Consider the following 22,891-nt stretch of genomic DNA (forward strand, 5'->3'; position numbering starts at 1 on the left):
GGGTCTGGTCAGTTCTGGAATCACATCACCTGTGGCAGCAACGCAACTGTTAGGACAAATGTAACACAAAGAAAAGTTTTAATACAGCCCAGCCATATGAAAGGCACACCAAGCCAGGCTCTGGGCCTTTTGTGCGTACACTGCTCACAGGTCCAACACATCCAAAGCCACCTGGAATGCACAGCCCTGCTCTGCTGAGCTGCCCTGCAGCTGTGGCTCTAACCAAGGCAACAGACTGCTGGGAACCAATGGAGAACAAAGCACCTCCCAGAACAGGCATTCCAGAAACATTTAAAGTACATGCAAAAGATTGGACATGCGTGCAGTGAGAAAGAAAAGAGAAGATGTAGACAGACCAAAGCCATTAAGCAAAATCCCCTAAGATGTATAACAACCACTGCAAGTCCTTGCTGCTTTTACTTGCTGTACTTCTCTGACAATTTAATTGCATACAAATGATAATACTTTCCTAAAATGTATTTCACCTGTTTGGTGTGCAGAGTTTGGAAGAAACAGCACCAGATTTCTGTCAAAGTTCTTAAAATACATATATGAGATTTAACTGGTTTGATACATGTCCATTTTTTCTAATCAGTGCTAATCAGTGACACAGCTTCAGACGTCAAAGTAAAATTTGCCAATCATAAGTTTGCTTACTGCCTTTAATGACAAAACATTTGAGCCAGAAACACATCCCAAGTAAGGGTTCCATGTGCTCTGCAAAGATTAAATGTCAAAATAGATGATAATCCGATAATTGGAAAGTAGACAACAGTCCTTCAAGGACTGTGACAGGCCTTCAGTCTACTATCACACTGAATACAGCTACTCAGAGTTCTGTCAGTGCAGAGTACAAGAGTAAAAGATGGAGACACAAACCATGAACAGGAAATCAGGAGACACCAACTCTGAAACTCTGTAAAATATCAGTGCTTGCAAAATGTCCATTGCTAAAAGCCGTGTCTCCACTTGCGAGCCCAAATGACTGAAGAATTTCAGCGGACCACAGGGCAGAAAGGCCTTGAAAATGCAATCACCTTTCCTGATGCTGCTAAAAGAAAAGCAGAGTAACATCTGCACGCCACTCGAGGGAGAGGATTTCCAGCCAGAATGCTGACTCGTGTTTCCATATCACTTTTGAGCTCAGTGCTGGGACTTCATCTGTGCTGCGTAAACATATCTGATGGTTGGAGCCTGCAAGCAGTTCTTTGCACTGCCATGCACCATTCTGTGTGGATGATGTCCTAATACTGACTGCTCAGTTCAAATACATTCCAAATATGGGGTTTTGCATGAGTCAGTAAGACATTCCAGAAGTAGCTTAAGTCATCTATCATTCAAGATAAGAAAAAGCCTGAGTCCTCTCTCCCAGAACAGATGACATTAAAAAAAAAAAAAAAATGATAAAGTTATTCATTACTTTAAAAAACTCCAGAAATACAAAAACCTAACAATGCCTCAGTGTCTTTTTAATAAAAAGAAAATACTTTAAGAATATTGTTAAAACAAAAAAAACCTTTTACTTCAGGAAAAGAATATATTTTATGAATTACTGGTTAAAACTATCACACTCTGTAGTTAACTCAGTATATAAATGGTGCTTCCCCTAACAACTATTTGTCCAGGGACAGTCTTTGCTACCTTTTTATCTTAAAGGTGGAACTTCAGAGCAGAAGCAAGTTATAACTAGGCATGTGTAGTTTAAGTTGAATAAGGTTTTCATCTGCTTAAAAATGCACTATTAATTTTTCTAGGGATCTTATATAATGGAATACAAATATTGTCTATTAGAAGCACAAGAAGCACATGCCAGAACATCCTTGGGTTATTTTATAAACCTCTAAATGAGATGTTTCCAGCTGCACTGATAATAAAGCACTGACAACAGCCCATTGATAACAGACATTAACTAGAGCCACACGGGGCTCTAGTAAGTAAAATAATGTTGAATACATTAATGCCAAGTGCCCTACCATTTATATAAATTGTCTTATCCATAAGCTTTCAGTAAGTTACATTCTCGTTACTGAAAGTTGAGGATGGTACCATTCGCATTCCTTCTTCTTCCTAATTCTATGTAGTTAAGCTTCAAACGAGCCAATAGCAGAGTGACTTGACCACCACAGTCCATTTGTAAAACAGAAAAAGCAGCCTTTACAAAAGGAGGGGGAAAAAAAAAGACAAAAAGAAAAAGAAGAAAAAAGTTCTGTAGCAGATATAAAATAAAGCTACCATGCTGTATCTATTAACAATTATTTGCTATCACTCATAAGAATCCTCAGAAAACTATTTCTGTTGCTTTGAAATACTGTACCACAAATGAACAAGGGATGGAAATAGAACCCCATTCAATCTCTACTATCATATTAAAGAAGGACCTTACACACACCACAGTGACCTCTCAACAGGTCAATCCTGCATTTCCCATTTGCAATTCAAACCCAAGACTGGAGCAGACCAAGGGCAAAATGGGCTCTTGATTATATTTAAGAGGTCATCATTGCTATGCAGAGTTGTAGGAAGCAGACCTCTAGCTTTATTGCATTTTTAAATTCTGCCTTGTACAGAAGCTGCTCGTATTTGGCAGTGAAAACTGGAAAAAGGATGTTTATATTTGACTTTTCCTTACCAGTGGCCTTCATACTTTCTGTATTAATAATGGGAAATAATATTTTAAAATGCAGTGGACAGTAAGTTCAGTTTAAAAATAACCCCGGGTTATCTATAGAATATGAAAGACCGTCACCCCAAATTTGGAAAAAAATTAGCATTTAACAACACCAGAATTTCAAACACAAAACATCTGTGCATACTGCAAGTAAATACATGAAAAATACAATGTGTGCCCTCACCCATTTCCACCTAATAGATTTAGAAATAGAGTAGCATAGACATCTAGATTAAAAAAATACATGAAGGTGGCCAAACCAATTTTTGCTATTATCACCTTAAACAGAGCGGTCTCTTTTTAGAATTATTTTCTCATATTACACAAGAAATGGAGAAGAGGATGAGAAAGAAAAGATCTACTGAAGAAAGAAGAGGTACAACAGTGTCAGCTACCTACAGAAGCCTTTTAAGCTCTTGTGAAAATGGATATTGAACAATCACATTTCACTACTTTATAGAAATGCCACATGGTAAGAAAAGTGAAACAAAATTGGGCCATTTATTTGTAAATGTTGTATGTGTTTTTTAAAAAGGAATGCCTGCTGCTTGAAGGACTAGGAAGACAAAAATAATAAAACAAAGCAATGAAGGAACGTTTCTCAGCCTTTTATACAAATGTCACAGAATAGCATACAATTATATTAGCATTTAAGATACAGGAAAACAATCTGGTTATTTTACACACCACCAACTGCTTCAGAAATGCACATAAGAAGGGCAAGCACTTTATTATTCATGAAGGTTATGTCCAGGAGTGAAACACATGGAATTTTATATAAATTTCCATGCACAAGAAAACTGTTTCATGTTTCTTTTAATATTTTCATATTATACCGTAAGTGGTCACATATGAAGTAGTAAATGTGATAAAATGAAATAGAATTAAAAGCATCTGAAGCAGTTTTATCTCTCCCCAAACCTCTCACAATCTCCTAGAGTATTTACAGACTGTGCACTGTACACAGAGTTAATTTCATGAGTTTATAACCTTGGTACAGAAGAATCCCATTGTATTAATAATCCGTGGACATGTTAAGGCAAATTTCTACTGTGCTATATGAAAACATTTGCAGTACTATCTAAAGATGACGGTTTAGAAATTTAGTGAGAAAATTACTGCTAGCACAGACTAAACACACACACACAACCCTTTTACGCAACGAATTCTAAATAAGAACTTAAGTTCTACTAACAAATTAGCTATCTTGTTTTCCCAAAACCCTCTAGTAGCTCTGCTTCAAAGAATAAACAGAGTATCTGAAGTAAACCAAGGCAGAATCAACCATTCATCCATAAGGCATGTATCAGAACGACCATGCTTCTGGCTTAAAAGGAGCAACGAAAATTGGATAACACTTCTCTCAAACACAATTCAGTGTTCTGGGAATTGCACTGTTTACAAACAAAAACAGATTCAGAGAACAACAAACAGTTTGAGTATTTTTTGCAGCAAAAATTCTGATTTGAATTGAATATAAATATGTAATTCAGTTCCTTCTGCCTAAACTTTACAGTACGTGGTCATGAAGGGTATAAACCCTTTGCCCAGTGAGAGATGCTGTGCTGTTTTTCCTGAGAGATTACTGCAGAAATGACAACAATCTCCCATTTGGAAGAAGTTTGCTGCCATTTCTGTAAGAAAGATCCCCAGTTCATGCAAAGTCCCCGTCCATAATGTCAGCAAAATGGACAGGAGATGAACCACTCCAAATAGAAAACTCAATTTTCTGGCTTTTGTGGGTTTAAGTCAGAGTCTTAATGTGTTTGAAGACGGTGGGTTTTTGTTGTTGTTGTTGTTTTGCTTCGGTGGTTTTTTTGGTCTGTGAATATTTATAACAGTGTGAAAAATCCAGGACAGCTGGTAATGCATTTTGAAGTGTGCTAACAACACTGTATCAAACAGCTTCCTATTGATCACATAATGCTTTTTGTGACTAAGTGTTTCATACATGGTGCTTATACATTTTGAATAAGAACTTCAAGTACCTTTTGCTTCAAGCGGTTTTTCACTTCTTTTATTCCCATTTTTGCATGATCTTTTGCCTGCATGAAAAATTAATTTAAGTTAAAATTTCCTTCTATTTCTAGCAGTAAGTGTGCCTGATATCACTACATGAAGATTCACCTTCTCCAGTTACTAAAAATGGCAAGGAAAAAATTGAAACAGGGTACTGAAAACATACTGAAGGAAACAGAAAGCTAAAACAATGATAAAGAAACACTAAGCATACATTCAGTTTTACAGAAATTTTGCTTTCTGCTCTGATGCCAGAGACATCTTTCATCTCTTCACATTCTACACCCTCTGTCCTTCCCCCTACCTATTTATCTTTGCTACTGGTTAATGATCAATACCTGCAAACTTCTTCCTGGATGTCTGTTCCATTTAGTAGAACCAATTTCATCCTACTCATTTCTCTCAGGTTGGAGAAAAGCAGGAAAAGAAAAATAGTTATCTCGATGCTTTTTGTAGCATTATTTCCTAAAACTGAGCTTACAGAAATTCACGCTTGTTTCCGTGCTATTTTACCTTGCACAGTGAAACTGGCAGCCACAAATGACAATACAGTAAAATGCCAGGTGTTTGTTAACCAAAAACGTTTTCATTTAAAGAATAACTCAGTAAGTTGGACTCTAAATAAGTATGTATAAGAAGTCTCTATGGAAAATTAATTGACATTCAGAAAAGATGGAATAATTTGGAAAATGAGAGGATTCCCTTATTTCGATGAAACTGCAAGCGGAGAAACCTGAGGCAACAATGATTTCCAACTGAGTAATGATGAGATGGTAGAGCTGCTTAGCAGAGCATATAGGCGCTATTTCTCAGAAACAGTTGTATTTAATAAATAGAATGTATCATCTATACTCACAAAAGAAATCACAGGTTCTCATTCTCCTCTGCATTTCAATTATGTTTAAATTTCAAAATGACTTTTCTATTTAAATTTGAAATTGAAATGAATACATATTTTAAATAATTTTGAGTCCAAGAAAATGAATTCAAGCCCTGAGTTTCATTTGAAAAGTTAATACAGGATTATAATTAGACTCTTATCTCAGTAGTAAGCCAATACTTGGTACTTACAAACTTATAGACAGTCTTCATGGCAGGGTTAGCTTTGGTCTTTACTGTGTTTAAAATGGCTCCACTTCCTTTCTACAATTACAGTAACAATAGAATAAATTTTATCAAAGCTCCTTAAAGGCAACAGCAGTCCATTCTTAACAGCATTCTTAACTCTAACAAAGCATTACCTATGTTTATTTGCAGAGCTCGGTATTACAAGCTTAAATGAAAAAGAAAAAAAGTAAAAACAGATTGAATCTTTCTTTCTGTTTTACTGGAGAAACCCTGACTCTGTTTAACAGAGCAGTTTTCAAATTAAAATATGTCAGTTTCTTGTAGTAACAACAGGTCAACTCATAAAACAGTATTATATGACTGTTCCACTCACCCCCAAGATGTCCTGTAAACTGCATCAATATCCTAAGCATGTTTAAGAAAATAGTATCCTACTAAATCAATACCTGAGGCAGAAAACTCAGTATCAGGAAACCCTAAATATTCAATTGGATTTTTATTTTTTTATTATTATTGTTATGACTTTTCTAGGATCTAAATGGATAAATTGAAGGAGAAAGAAATTTAACTACTAAGCAGTCCTAGAGAAGCTAATTGGCAAGTGGCAAATATAAGCCATAAGAAAGCACTATGTCAGACAGAATGTAATTTTTTATACATCTTCCACACACCAATGACTATCACTGAACAGTACCTCACTTGGTAAAAGAGATGGGTAAAACTGAAAGAATCAAATCTTATAAAACTTCACGTTTTCCTATTTTTGTGCAAAATTTCCAGACATCAGACGCATAAGCAAAACAATTTTTAAAATCGCTACATACGTTTCTACAGAACAATTGATCTTTAACAAAATAATATCAAACTCCAAATGAAATTACACAGATTTTCATGTTAACTGTCAGCCATTCACCATTCCTATAATTTAAAAATCGTCATCCTATGTATTTATGTGCAGAGATTTTTTACTTTACTATCATAAGGTATAGTTCATTCAAAATTATCAAGATAATACTGGGTCCAGCCTTTTCGTATTAGGTACATAATTCCATTCATAACCAGAAAAATAAGGCAAATGGAAAGGTACAAAACCAAGTCTGTCATGAAAGAAACTGGCCCTTCCTACAGACTCATACTCTTAAACGATAAATATTTACATTTTGATACATCATATCATATTTTAGGCATTAAAAGAGATGTCTGAAATCAGGTGCCAAATACTACGAGTAGCTTTTTGCAGTGGCAATAGTCCCTTTTCTTCCCTTTTTAATTGGTAAGGAAGGATAAAACACACTACTTCCTCAAATGACAATAACTTATTTCTATCTGTTTCCAAGACAGTTAGGAAATGGTGTTCAAAAACATGAGAATTCCTATGTTGATTTTAGTGTATATATGGTTTTTTTTTCAGCTGGAGCATGCGTTATTTTCTCACAGCTAAGCTCAAATTCATCACAGCTAAACCCTGCAGGAAACATGTTAGTCTTGTTCTTGACTACACACACACACAGAACTGTCCAATGGTCCAGTGAGAGTTAGAATGGCTGTTGGAAGAGTTTTGTGTTCTTACCCTTACTGTAGAGAGCCACTGGAGGTACAATTTGTCACTACCTAGACAGGATCACAAAAATAAAGTGTAACTTTCCAACATGGAAAACAAGCTAGAAATACAAAGTGATAGCACTCAGTTGTTCTAATCACCTTTTCATTTTACTGTAAACAACAATACCAAAAACTGATCAAGTATTTACATTTTTTCTTTTATTTGCTAAGAGGAACCTCTATTTTATCCGGTCTTTCTTTCAGGCATTTGAGAATGCTAAGACTTCTTAAGTCTGCCAAAAGAAACTTAAGGTAATTCTGGGTAAAAGATAAGGTTTTTTCAGTGTCCAGCACTGCAATAACTCTTTCAGTCATACTTCAACCAAGTGGTAAAGCTGAGGTTTTGTAAGGCCAAACAGATTTTATTCAGACTATGATAAGTTACTCAAAGTTCCTTAAGCAGAAACAAAAACTTAAAATTAAGATACTTTAACCTATAGAGCAATCACTGCTAATTAAGTGAGTGCAAATAATGAGCCACTATGTCATGATAGTGCAAAAACAGTAAATCAGGGACAACCTCTGAAATTACTTTAATTTTTTACCATCTTGCTTACCTGCATACTCTCCCATATTTATCTCTTCTTCAAAAGCATCATTGAAGCCCTCTCCAGAGTTAAGAAGATCCAGGCGGCCATCGATGAACTACAATATCAGCATTAAAAGAGAGTGTTTTCCAGAAAGATGTTATTCTACATTTGCAGCAGTAAGGACAACATTTTTAACATTTCTCTGTACATCTATGTTCACACTCAGTCTTCTTGAGGCAGTAACATCATACTCAACAATAATATGGTTTCTGTACAATAAAGAAATAAAAAACAGCTGCATTGTAAAATACTCTGCTTCTACATTAGAGCAATGAAGCCAGTACCTGCTTAAAGAGCTGGAGCTGAATGGCATTCTGAAGGAACTGCCTCATGACAGCAGAGCGATGGGACACAAATGTTTCTTCACAAAAAGTGATGGGTTCACCCTGTAGAGTTCAGAGGATTAAGAAGAAGCTTCTAATGAATTCATTTAAATACACAGTCTCCATTTTATCTACCTCATTCAAAAAATAAGTAGATAAATAACATTTGTATTAAGTTCAGTAAACTGCAGGTTTATTCCAGGTTTTAATCTGGTAAATGAGAAACAGGTTGGAAATTGTGGCAAACTATGCGTCACCAAAATAAAACACATTCGCTTTCTACACATACTAATAAAACTGGGGAAGGACCTTTAATCAGACAAAACAGGTAATTTTACTTAATATTCCCAAAATATGACACAAGGCCACCTAAATTTTGTGTATTGTGCTCATCTTTTTTTTTCAGTTAATGCGCACAGAGAAGTCAGTAATGTCTACTCAGTTCTTTCCACAGTTCAGAAAGACTACATTTTCATATACAGAAATGAGTCAAATTTCCCTTTTTCAGATCCATGTTGGCAAAAGATGGGGATTGTTTTGCAGCTCTACTTTTATCTTATTTTAATGAGTTATGTTAATGCTGAAGTCTGCTGTGCATCTGCCATAAGGGCACAAATTACCTCCACACTTAAATTGACAAATACTCAGTGTAGCAAGCAAATACATTTACTGAATTAAAACTAAGAAAGTAGCAAAGCAAGATAAAATTATACTGATGTATAATTAATTTGAAAGCTTTTTCATAACCATGTTAAAATATACATATATTTTTTGTTTTTTTGGTTTTTTTTTTTAATCTGTTGAGAGTAGAATCAACATTAGATAGTAAAAATAACCTGAAAGCACATCTTTAAATGTTCACTACCATTGCATTTCTGAAAGCCTTCTATATTAGAAACGTGGTTTGCCATTGGCCATGTGAATGCAAGGCAGCAAAGTGACCCAATGCCAGCTCACATCCCCACCTACTGCACTGCTGGAGGGCACAGGGTTTTCCCTATCAGCTTCTGCAGTAAGTTGTCACATGGCCACTGAACTGACCCTGCCACTGTCACCAAACGGTGTGAGCAGTTCTGTCAGTTTTTAATGCAATTCATGAGGATTATGAAGGATTTATTTGGCTTAAAATAACCGGAATGTAGTAAGCTAACTGCTCCTGACCCCAAAGAACTGGGGCACCAGAATCACCATGAGACTATGTGACGTACCTCACCCCTAACCCCACAGCCAACAAACACCAGAGGTCGCAGGATGTTGTTAACCTGAGGAAAGGACCCATCCCAAGTGGGTGTCTGAACAAATGTATGAGCCTGGATGGGTCTTTCCTGGATAAGAGCCACTCCTAGGACAGTTCACCTTTTCCTGGAGCCAAAGAATTTCCAAGATTTTGGAGAAAAACGCAGGTTTCTTATGTGACAACTATCATTTCAGAATGGTTAACCTAATTTTAACAATACCAACCTGCCTTCGATTGACAGTAGCAGGTATTTACTTGATCAGTGTGAAAAATGCTTTCCCAAATTCAGCTGTTGGAACACAATAAAGGCTGCACAAAAACCATTTGTGGCTAACATAGACAAAATCTGGAGTGCGAAAACAGCAGGAACAATACTACAAAGAGAAGCAGAAATTTAGCCCATGATCAGACTGAAGTAGTACCTCACTGCAAAAAGGTTTAGCTTTCATTTAATCCTCACTATAACTACTATAAAGAACACAATCTCCTTTTCCTATAACCTGCAATGTTACATTTGTCCCATGGCAGAGGAATGTGAGCTCTGCAGACAGAAGCAGGCTCTGCCCAGAAGTGCCCCAGCATTGCTGTGCCCAGAGCTGGCAGCTCCCCATGCCCAGCTGAGCCTCACACACTGCTCCTCACAGCACACACAGCAGCTGGGGAGAGTAGTACGGTGCTACGACACTTCCTTCCCCAAAGTACTAATGACTGAGTTTGTTCATTAGGTTGATTAGACCTTTTGACTTCTTAAGAGCCAATTCAGGCTTGACTGCTGCTGGATGATAGGAAAAACTTTAATCATCAAGGTCAAGCGTGAGCTTTTCAGCTCAGATTGCATTAGTACCTCCCATCCTCCACGACCTCCAGAAGGGTGAACACACTGTTGCTAACCTCCATCCACAGCTTCATTACAAAAAGGCAAGGTGGACAACAAGACCATTTCCTTGACAGATTTAGTTAGCTGTAAATTATGAAGCTTATCAGCTTTGCTTTTACTGGCAGACAACATTGCGTGGGAGGGAATAAGCTAAGAATCACAGATATTTGATGAAATCCATAGTCTTGTTCACAGGTAAAACACTTACAATGACTTCTTACAAAAATTATCAACTACTAAACTTGCTAACTCCAACAATTAGAATGTAGGCCTTGATTTATCAACACCTAGAATTTCCATTTTTCTTTCTCCAACTAAAAGCACAGGATCATTGCAAATACTCTGAATGTGCAGGCAAAGCAACCCAGCAAGGAAAATGATTTATCTGCAAAGTTAGATAAATATGTCAAGTTTAGGTAACATCATTATTATTGTTGTAGAACAGAGAAGTTCACGCATTGAAAATAAACATAATCTACAATCTTAAAGCATGGAGAGAAACTTCCAAATATAAAAAATAAATTACACCTATGCTGTAAAAGCCACACAATGACATTTTGGGCTTCCAGGACAATCACTGTTCAAAAAGCAGAACTTTCTTTCAGAGAAAGTTGTGGGAGCTCCTGCAGACAGTTACTGTCAGAGGGAGAAGAACCAGATCCGAACTGCCTGAACTACCCTCCTGCAGACAGGCCAGCTACCTTACTGCACTAGCCTTCACAACACAACAGAAAGGACTAAAACTATGTGTGACAGAAAAGATAGTGCAGGACAGAGAAAGAATTGGAAGTGGGGATGAAGGCAAACACCAACAATTCTGGAAAGACACACAGGTGACAAGGGAAATCCCAAAGTCCAGCTATTTCCACTCCAACTACAGAACGGACACCCAACATGTGTGGTACAACAGAGCTTCAAGGCAGCCACGCACCTACTGGAGAGCACATGAAGATAAAAAAAAAGACAGCTCTTTGCTGTCTTTTTAATTTAATTCTAAGGGTAAAATAAATAAATAATTTTTTTTTAAAAAAAAGCAAATAAAGATACTGAAGACTTTGTTTAGAAAACCCTCAAGTTACGCCATGGAAGAGGCATGCAATCTCCTCCGCATTATCATGGTCAGCATGTGGTGCAGGGTAATGAATTTTGTGCTGCTGTATGCATGCCTTTAAACCACGTAGGTGCTCTTTCAAAACCTCTCTAATAAATACACAAGCCATTAAAGCTGCTCTGTATATTACCCACAAAATGAGAAAATGTGGAAGGAATTTAAAGGTGCAGCGCAGGTTGACAGTCTGACAGTCTACAAGCTGTAAGCCTGGTGTCAGTACACCATGCAGCCAAAACCCAAACATACAGCAGGAACAGCAATGTGTAAGAGATCCATATATCACTGTTGCATTACCAATTAGATGTTGCAAATAACCACATCCTTTACTAAAATTGGTCATGCGGCAGGTGACAGAGTGAAGCCTGCAGAGATATTCTAGGAATAATCATTCTTAATTCCATCCAGACTTACAAGGAAACTAAAGGTACGAGAACAGTCTCACTGATCCGGATATATATGTCAGTGTCAGATACAACAGCGACCAAAGGCAAGGCACTTCTCTGCAGGCCTTTCAAGAATTGTGATTACGATGTCAAGGAAAGATTAGCTCGTCACAGCTGAAGAAGGATGATCAGTCAGCCAGCAGGATTCCATAAAGAAAGTCTGAAATTGGTGATAGACACCTGAGAGGACACTGCCTCATTCAGCTTGCATTTGCAGCGACAAATAACCTCCCCATAACTAGTACATACATTCAGCACAAGAAAGCTCTTTGCATCTGCCTCAGTCATAATGGAATCAAGAAAGCATAGATCAAACACTCTGCATTAAGCAAATGGTACAGAGCTTTATTAGCATTTCAAGATGCTGCTCAGGAACAAAGAAATCACATGCTCAGAGATTTGACCAGACTTCTTCTAAAGAAAAGTGAATTAAGGCTCTGTTCAAAAAGAAACCAGTTTACCAGGTCTGATAAATTAGGATTTTAAGGGTAATCTTGAATAGTATTTCAAAATCATGTATTTACCAATCCAGACTGTATTCCTCAAACATTTACTGTCTCATGTAAATGTCTGTTTCCATCACCAGTCCAATTTTGGACTTCTTATTATGCTCCTCAATAGAGTAGATAATAGCTATGGGTAAAGATATGGCTAGAGTGAACTTTTCTTCTGACTTAAAAAGCAACAACAACAAAAAAGACAGTATTTACAGCATGTGTATTGTAAATCTTAATAAATCATCTATTAAAAGTATCAAACAAAATGGTACATTTCCCTAAATTCTCTTGCAGGTGCTGGTGAACTGAAATTCCTCTCTGACTGCTGTCATTTTTCAGCACGTTTTCTGATAATTATATATATTCAATTATATAATGGAAGGACAAATAAAAGTGAGAATGAATGCAAGTCAAACAATTCACTGACGTCAATTATAACAGTCACATCAACACTGTCTCCAAAACATTGTATGTAAAAACTTCCCTTACACTTGTGCCACGGCTCAGGTACAGTCATGGGCAGCAAGATGTGCCAGTGCCAGAGGCATCATTACAGTGTTTGGAAGCCTTCTTTTTAAGATGGACCTCAGACAGATCATGAGAGCAGTGAGACGTGGCATGGCATTCATAGCTTGGACTGGATTAAACAGGCACAGAAGATTTTTCTCGTTGTATGACAAAGTAGAATCCACTCTGCACTAACAAACAGAAATCAGAAAAATCTGAATGAACGTAGAGGCGTTTTTTTGTTTTTGTTTAATGCTTACATGACAAAATCACACAGCAGTAACCAAGTGTACACATATACAGACCCAAACTAATTTTACCTTGTAAGCATTCTCAGTGCTCACGTAATTCTCTGTACAAAACTAGACACCAACTGGGTCTGACTGCAGACAGAAGCAGATTCATATCAACAAATCCATTCTTGATCAAAACTCAAATAAAACAGAAGTGTCCTCAGAAAGGACACAGATCTGCACCCTACAGCCACTTTACATTTACCAGCAGGCTGCCAGCTAGGATGAAGCAAATTTAAACACACAATTCAAATTCGAATGTAAAAACATAATGAGAATTCTGTGGCCATAAGTGCTTCTTCTATGCCATTGATAACAGTATTATTACATTATTGTTATGATGATTACTATGCATGACTAGGTCGTAATTAATTGTACAAAAACCAAAATGTATTCAGATCCAAAAACATTCGCCACCTTAAAAACACTATGAAACCTTTGTAAGAAAGAATACAAAATAATATTTAATTGCTTTATAGCACTGAGAAGAAAAAGTTCAGATACTGACAAAGACAGCAGTAGTTCAACACTACCCCTCACAACTCATTTCAGCCCATAACTTCCTGCATCATTAAGGGATCAGACAAAATTTACACAAAAACTTTAAATAAAAGATGAAACTAACAAAAAAAGTGCCACTGGAAAATAACTAAATCACATTTAGTTACTAGCTTTTCCTTTCAACCCTTTTTAATTTCCTGGCATAGCTGGCATTTTCTTCTTATACCAAGTACATATTCACAAATTCAAAAACTACTTTCCTGTATTAGACAAGCTGTTTCTACAGGAGCTTGTCTGCTCTGATGTCAGAATCATCCACATGGGCCAGCTGTTCTCTCACCCAACTACTAATACAGCCTCATGCCTCCAGAGCTCAAGCAAGAGCCCTGGAAGACAAAGTGCAAAGAAGCCAGTATTAATGCATTTAGGCCTGGGAGGGAGGGGGAGGATGGAAAGAGGGAGACAAAAATATATATAAAAAAAATAAAAAATAAAAAAATATATATCACCATTTCACAGATCAAGAATAGAGGCAAGAAAATAATAAGCAACTTTTACATGGTCACAAAAGTCTCTGGCAGAGGCAGGAAAAAGAACCAAAATTTCTTTAATCCCTGCTCAGTACCTTAAATATACGGCTATTCTTCCTCTTCCTACTTGATATTGTGTCAATGCATGAGTGTAGGTGTTGAAAGACTAACAAAAGGAAAGTAATAGTATGGTATTATGAGCTGAGAAACCTAATCTTTATCAGATACAGCAAATCTCTATGATGCTGCCTGCATCGGGAACTCTCTCTTTGTCCTGGATATGCTTTAAATTACTGGTATAATGTGTACTGTATATTGTTCAACTCTTATATTTATTCCACAAAAACCCCTGTGGCCTGCATGCGATTTTATCATTAGCTGGCAAGGTAATTTCAGGGCCTAGTTCTGCAATCACTCCATGAGCAGCACTCCCATTGAAGCTAGTATGTTCTGCATGCAAAGTGGCTATCAATTCCCTATAATGAAAAAAGCCTTTTTCTATTTTAGCTATTGTAGTGCATTAGCAACAACACAAAAAAAGGAGAAAAATTGCAGAGCAATTCTTTCTATGACTTATTTTATACTGTGACAAAATATAGAAGTCAGTCTACAAAAAGTATTTCCCAAGAGATGCCTGATGACCTTTTCTTTGTTTCTCTTATTAAAATTCAATATATTGTTAAAAGGAATAAAGAAATCACTGCAAAAATCATGAATGACGAGTGTTCATAAATAACAAATCACAACAACGAATTCTTTTGATTCCTTTGATACATAGAAAAGCCCAACAATTATCCAAAACAATGAAGCTTCCAAGATTCACCCATTAAAAAACACTGCAAACACGTCTTGCACCAATGCATCTGATTGCGTTGCATAATGATCCCCAAAACCAAACTGAAGGCAGAAATATCTTAACACATAGCTGAGACGTGGAAGGAGAATAAACAGGTTTTAAACTTCAGTAATGCAGGGTAAAGGAGAAGTTTTAGACACAAAGGCACATAATGAAAATCCCACTTAACTCAGTAACAGCAATAAAATACAACCTCATAAATAAAAGGAATTAACTTTAAATTTTCACTGGGATCTAGTCTGGTAGTACATTAATGCACATGAGATGAGATAACATGATGTACATCATCTCCTTTCAATAGTATCTGGCAGTTTGTGCTATTACTGTAACAGAACTTACTGAGGTGAGTCATCATGTTACACCTCTTGCTAGCTTGGTGTGGAAACCTCAGCTACTGCCATGAAAACCATCACTTCAGACTGCATTAGGAACACTAGAAAAAGTTTCATTCCTTTCTGCTTTAGTCCTGCAATGATCTCTGGGGAAACTTAAGTGATCAGTCGTTAACATATAAACACATTTACATGCACACTTGCTGTATTAGTTTCCACATGATGGATTATAAACCCTTAACTTTCAGTCACTACTCTTAAAGATGCCTGCTCTTGGGATCCACCAGACCTCAATTCCCTTTAAAAGTACTCAGGGAGAATTCTTGTATTTTCTTTTCACCACTTACTTACTCTTGGTTTCTCAGAGTGAGGCTATGACTTAACCACGAGAGAACGTACCAAGCTTGGAGAAACAGCCATGTTGGTGCAATCACCAGAAGCATGGTCCTTTTCCTTTATGTTTAACAGAGCTGCTCTATGATTTGTACTGAATAAAGCCCTTTCCCCAGAAAAACAACAGGTTGAAGATCCATATTTTTAAGGTAGGTTTGATTTTCTTTCCCTGTGGTCTCCTCTGCATTTCATTTCCTGCAATCTTTATTCAAATAGTTGGGAGGGCGGAGGGGGGGAAATCCAGCCTCAGAGCTAAGAGTGCTGCACACTGCAAGAACCGAGTGCAGGACGTGCAGTCTGTCCCAGTCCTCGGACAGATTCCAGCATGTTTAGAAAGAGAAGGCTGCATCAAGCGCGAGGATGACAAAAGCAGATTTATCTTATCACCACCTTTGTCCCCCAGGGTTTGTTCAATCCACAACAAAGTCACCAAAGGGAATCTGCTCTCCATCACTGTGAGCATGCAGCTTGTGCACACTGAAGTCCAGCTTTGTGGCAAGTGGAATTATTTACTGTTTGACCACATTACTCCTCCCAGCTCTCATTATTTCAGCTACATATTTTTGACATGGAAACAATACCAAATTTCTGAATTCTTTTGCGAAGGGAAAGCTGCCACCTAATTAGACTATCTGAGCAGAGACACATCTGGCTGGGCACGCAGCATCCATGCAGCTCCTGGAGCTGTCCTGCAGACGGCTGTGCGGTGCCTGGCAGCAGGCAGGGCCTGGACACACTGCTAAGCTGTTCTGACAGAGAGCAGCTGGGCAGCTGCCTGCAGGGCCAGGGCACCCCTCCAGGCCCACACATCCTCAGTGCTAATTGTATTTTGTACAAGTCCTTCTCACCTGCCCCACAACCTCAGGCCTTCTCACCCAGGGAACACAACTAGGCCTACAGGGGTTTCTGTCAAGAAGGCTCCGCAGACTTTGATGCCATGCATGTCAGTCATAAGTAGGACTAACTGACAAAACAGTATCCAAATATTTGTAGGATCCTTCACTGTGATGCCTTATTTTGGCATTCATTTCAAAGTGCATTTATGAAACAATGCACATGAATTTCTGCATCTCACACATTGCAGTACGACGTGCTCTGTGGGTGAGGCTCAATGCTGTTGCTGCACAGCAAAACTTTTTTTTTGTTCTGCATATTCCAAGAAAAGCCAACTATGAAGTCCATTCTTATGGTATCCTCAAACATCAAAGACTCTGGTGTCACTCGCTGTCTGCTCAACTGACAAACGCTCTTTTCCCTGTTTTATTCTTAGCACTATAAAATTGTATTTCTCCACCTGCAAAAGTTAGACATCCATGGAATCAAAGTGTTCTCAGTTCTGGTAATGCAAGTTTCCACATTCCACAGCAGTTCAAACTCATTTTTCAGGGTTAAGCAAAATAAATATTCGGGAACTGTGAAAAGCACCTCTTGTCACATGCCCCTCTCCTCTCTCCCACGTGCCCAATTTTAGTAAGTATAAAATCTTTGCTCACTTAGATTTCTACCCTACATTAATACTTTTAAAGCTTAGAAACAACTCTTATGGTGATAAAGAGTTAATACTGTGTAGTGTGGTCACTGTAAACAAGAACAATTTCAGCTAAACAACATTGCTTTCAGAGACACAGGGCTTTGCAGGTGTGAGCAATAATTAAAGGTTTCAGCATATCTACCTGGGTGAGGTATTTCTGCCTCCTATTCCAAGGAGGAAGCCCTCTCTGCGGAGAGCAGAAGAGCTCATTAATGAGGCTAATTAGGTGTAAAGGGGGTAGAGTCTGGCATCAGCTGCAGCTTATAGAAGCTAATCATTAAGCTTTGTAATCTCCACCCCAGAACAGCAGATGAGCATGTTCCTGGGTGACCAGTGTTGCTAAGAAAATTTCCAGCACCTGAGTACCTGACCAAATACTTTTTGGTGATGCTAACAATTCTCTTAACTCTCACCAAGCCAGAAAGTGGACTCATCATCACTTCTTCACACATTAGTTTTCTAACAATGAATATCCGCACAGATCTGAACTTTACATGAGGTCTATAATGCGGTTAATCTCTTAATTACAAGAAGTAATAATAATATCAACAGTATATGATAGATGGCTGGTGGAGCAACGTGCAAGAACAACGTACATAAGAGCAATAATGCTTGAAAAAGAATGATCACGTAAACCTCCCTCAATGTTTGCAAGTTCTCCCTGTAATTTCTTTGCACAAAGCAGGGAAGTTACAATACCACAGGGATGAAAGCCTTGTTAATAAATATGTAAAATAAGGATTTCGTTGTACTCATCTAATTTGAAATGAGAAAAAGGACATAATTTCCATGGAGAGAGAATACATGAAAGCAGAGCTCAGCCTGGAACTTGTTTTTGCAAAATGAATTGTAAAGATGGCAAAGTATTGCAGCACCTCAGCGTGAACGTTTGAGTAGGACAGGCTGAACAGGCAGCCAACTGCTGGCCTTTTTTTCTTCTAGTTTGAATCAGGCTGAAAAAAATCCAAATTCCTTAGATTTGAATTCAAAAACATCAGAGACTATTTTTCATTGCAGTTATTTTATTACTTGATCACAGGGCTGGTAGAGAGACTTTTTTTTCTTACTTCCTGGTACCCACATGATTTCCAGTCCCTGAACTTGCAGGGCAGTTTACACTAATTCCCCCTCAAAAAGCATTCTACTAAATTGTGTCCCCTTGGGTCCTGTTTACCTGGGATCTCTCTGGCAGAGCACCTCCACCTATTCTCCCTGCAATACACTGAAAAATCTACATACATTGAATACACTGAATAATGCACTGAAAAATGCTGACAAGAAAAAACTTTGATGAGTTGTTGTTCCTTATAGCTTGGTAATTTTATCAAGTTTATGTTTAAATAAAGTTTACGTTGAATCTTTTCATCTATAGTAGATAGTGATGAATATTTTTGCTAATACAATCTTTGCTGTGTATCAGAAAAATACACTGTCCTATTATTGCATGCAATGGTAATCAAAACACTGCAGTGCTTGGCAAGCACACCTTACTCCATCTTCTGGAGTACTTCAAGCCTCCAAAGCACAGCATCCCTCCAAAGCCACTGGTTTCCTCACAACCTTCTTTCAGCTGCTTGTACCACTCACAGAAAAGATTAGCATCAGCAAGAGGGATAAGAACTAGGTCTAGACAGACATTCAACATTTTAACTGTAAGAATGGGAGCCTGCCCAATTGCTATCAATAACACGTGTCTTCCCCTTCCTGCTGCAACAGGACCCAGTTGTCAGCACCACGGCTGGACATACTGGCCATAGAGAAACTTTAAATACCTAACAACATGAAACTTGAAAGCAGGAAGAAAATCTAAAGGAATCCTCCTTAAGGAGAACAAGGAGACAGTAGTAACTGGAATAAAGTAAACCATGCTACACATCGTAACAATGCCCCTTAAATCACCTAGGTCACTAGCACTGCATTCTGCGCCTCAGTACCAGTACTACATACTTTTCACATCTATTACATTTATTATGTTTGCAGTAACTCACTTTTGCAGATCCTTGAATTGCTTGAAAGAATATTAAACCAAGATCTCTGAAACACATTACTTATAACTCTTGAGTTTTCAAGAAAAGCTACATAGTTTAAAGGGTGCATTTTCCTATTAAGAAACTGAGCTGTAACTGTATAGGTCCTCAGATTGCAAAAGTGATTAGATCAAGGTAATGATTTATTCTTATTGTCAATGGAATGTAGAAAACCACTCAGTTTATTCTGTTTACCTTTACTAACTGAAATGGTTAAGGATTGGAAAGAAAAATCCCTTGCAAAACCAGAGAATGTGAAAGTATCACCGAGGTCATAAGGGTTGCAGCGTATATGATATGAACTCCCTTGTCTTCATATTTCCTGTGGACTTTGAGCTGCACAGATTAAATTATGGGAGCTGCTCACAGGTGGCACCAGCTCTCATTATCAATCAGGGTATGGCTGAACACATCAAAATAACACACTGGTAATCCAAGACTCTTCTCAGCATGCAGAAAAAAAAAATCTCAACAATAACCAGCACCTCTTCTTACAACAATGCAGAAATCACTTGAATAGGATGACAAAAATACTTTATAACCTGCTCTACACTGCTTTTAATAATTCTGCAGGTATATAAATAAAGAGAAGAATACATTGTGTAATAAAGGATTAACAAAAGCCTTGAGATAAGCCCGTTCCCCAGTATTGAAGGCACTGTGGCTTTAGCTTCTTATATTCCAAAGGGACAGGTATACAAGAAGCTTTGAGAAAGCATACAGGTATTCAAGACCAAAAGTGCAACATCAGTTCTTAAACAGAACCATAAAATCTTCTGTTACCAAAGTACCTGACTGTACCATAGGAAGCTGGGATGACAGAGCCTCATCCACAGTGTTGGAAACAAGTTGTTGCTTTTTCTTTCTAACAAGTTACATAATATTCAAGCAACAGCATTTCTCATGGTTGATCCCCAAATTTAGAACAAAGAGGGGGGGAAAAAAATAGAAAATTGCAGTTTTAGTAAAGAAATGCCATAACTGATCACATGAATAGGCTGTCTCCCTGGTTATCTGTCTCTGGCAGAGTCACAAGCAGATGCTTAGAACAGACCAGGAAGGTAGAAATCCTGAATGTTATTTCTCTACTATCTGAAAAAATTAATGGAGTCTCCTGTTGCTTGTTATTAAATAAATCCAAACAGAGGCCTCTCTCCAATGTCCCCTGAAGCTGATACAAAGTTCCTCAGTATCATGCCTTAAAGGTTCACCTGGCAGGTCTGCTACCTTCTGTACAAAGAAAAGCCTCTCTCTGCTTGCTTTGGATATTCCCTTTACAAATCCCCATTGGTTTGCCCTGTTGATTTTCATACGGGAATAAACAAAATCACTCCCTATCCGCTTTCTTTAACTTGTCTGGAAGATCCTTTCCTGCAAATAAAATTACAAAATTGGCTGATGTATGCAGAATCTCCAATATTTAAATTATTAGATTAGGCATTTTATGGAGAAAATGTACGAAAATTATGCCTGTAAGCAAAAAGTAGGTGTGTTAGCAACCTGCTATGTTAGACATCTGCTATGTCCTATTGCATAAATAAAAGAGCAGAAATGTAACCATACAACAATCTAAGCATACTGTGTTTCTGACATTGATGACGAACTTTGTCTCCCCAAGGTCTAACTGGCCACTACAGCTATGCATGTCCCAAGCTTGCTCTTTATGGCCAGAAAAAAAAAAAAACCCACAAAAAAAACCATATAGAATGACTCTAGCATTTGGCACTATTTCTGCATTGTTTTAATGTTTCTGACAAGTGCTCCATTGTTTCTTAGTCATTTACACACTTCATTTCAGTAATTAGCTGTCAGAGAAGGCCCAACAGCAACTTAGTGTTGTCTGCTCAAATCATATTAATGAAATGCAATGCACTCAAACGTCCTGAAAGCATATCTGTAATTGTGTTAAATGGAGAGGCTGGGGACATCAGCAAACTTCAAATTCTGAACAGGGCACTATGATCGAGCGCATTAATCCATTATTTCTTAGGGATCTGACAACCAATTAATACTACAGACCTTCCTATGCAATGATAAGGACTGATGTTCTAACACCCTTTTGAATTTTTTAAGCAAAAAAAAGTGATTTTTTTAGACTCTGAGATATCAAAATAAAATCTGTATCTAATGTGTGTGAAGACAATGCCCTTACAGGTAGAAGAGCAAGAAGAAGAAGAGCAGAAGAACTGCAGGTTACAGTGTCAAGGAATTAGTTTTTATATTTAGAGATTCAGTATCTGCATATTGAAAACTAAACATGGGATACCCATTGTATTCATTACACTGAAAATAAATAAAATAAAATAAATCCCATAACTCTTATCAAATATATAGGTTTTTTAGGTTTCTTATGATGCTATTCAAATCAGTGGTCCAAAAGAATATAAAATGCAATTGATTACTTCTGTTTGAGTAATTGCCAGTCAAATTGCTGTATCATTTTCTCGTTCACACATCACCAAAGACTTCCAAAGGACAGCACTTGGACAAGATGAAAAACAAGAAGCAAGAAAAAGACGTAGGGGAATTGTCCTGTAGGTTTACTAGACTTTGGAAAATGTTCACATCAGTTATGACTCCAAAAGAGTGATTCAAATTTAATTAAAATTGAGCGCAATATAAGCTACAGCAAAATAATTAATAGGAAACATAATTTTTCGTGCAGTTATGATATCTAGAACTCTGGCTAAATGTAATGCATTTTGGGGAAAATATTTACATATGTGTTACAACTGAAAATTATTTACCTGGACTTATTGACAAGAACTTCATCACCAGGTTTCAGCTTCTGTCAGAACTAATTTAGAAGATCCCAGCACGTTACAAATATTGCTGGTTGGGTGCTTTTGATTACAGTTAATACACTGGAAAAATTATCAAGAGCACATCCAAAGAGCCTTACTCACCAATAAAAAGTAACCATTCTCATGAGATTCCAGTACAAGGGACACATCAGTAACTTAGTTACTAACTTTCAGGCCAGTAAGTAAGGTAAATGACAGTATTATCATTTTTTTTTAGTGCCTTCAGGTGTTGAGTATAAAATATTTCTATGTGTAAGAAGCATCTCTGAGAACAGTATTTTTTATTTCTTATATTTTTAGTGGAGAATTTGGTTGACAGGTGCAGGGTGAACCTCACTATACAAATACAGAAAAAGAAATGCAAATTAATCCTATTTGTAATTCCTACAAATTGCTTTCATTTTCACCAATAATCCCTGCTAAGAACAAATGTTCTAAAGACACAGATTTTGACCACAGCTCTGAGAGCTTCACCAAAAAATAATTATTTGATACATCTTTGACTTTCAGTGGCAGTTCTAAGCAATACGTGTACACCCTTCAGAGCTTATAAAGTGTATTCAGAGCAAAGAATTGCCATTCTTGCCTCTGCATCATTGTGAAGTGCCTGTTGTGTAACTTACTGAGTAATACTTACTGCTAAATAGAATGCTTCAAGAGAGCAACATCAGTAAAAAGCCTT

At 37.4% G+C, this 22,891-nt stretch overlaps 1 protein-coding gene across 10 annotated transcripts in view; it reads right to left on the minus strand.

Annotated features, from left to right (window-relative positions):
• Positions 1 to 22,891, minus strand: part of DENND1A (DENN domain containing 1A) — a 191,700-nt gene that overhangs the window by 32,360 nt on the left and 136,449 nt on the right. For all 10 annotated transcript variants that reach the window (XM_032448085.1, XM_032448086.1, XM_032448083.1 and 7 more), the window contains 5 exons: positions 8,232 to 8,333; positions 7,915 to 8,002; positions 7,326 to 7,366; positions 5,759 to 5,830; positions 4,657 to 4,713 (listed from right to left, as the gene is read on the minus strand). In XM_032448085.1, the coding sequence (XP_032303976.1) occupies positions 4,657 to 4,713; positions 5,759 to 5,830; positions 7,326 to 7,366; positions 7,915 to 8,002; positions 8,232 to 8,333 (360 nt within the window). The remainder of the gene's footprint in view (positions 1 to 4,656; positions 4,714 to 5,758; positions 5,831 to 7,325; positions 7,367 to 7,914; positions 8,003 to 8,231; positions 8,334 to 22,891) is intronic.

This window comes from Coturnix japonica, chromosome 17 (assembly GCF_001577835.2).
Source record: "Coturnix japonica isolate 7356 chromosome 17, Coturnix japonica 2.1, whole genome shotgun sequence".
NCBI lineage: Eukaryota > Metazoa > Chordata > Aves > Galliformes > Phasianidae > Coturnix > Coturnix japonica.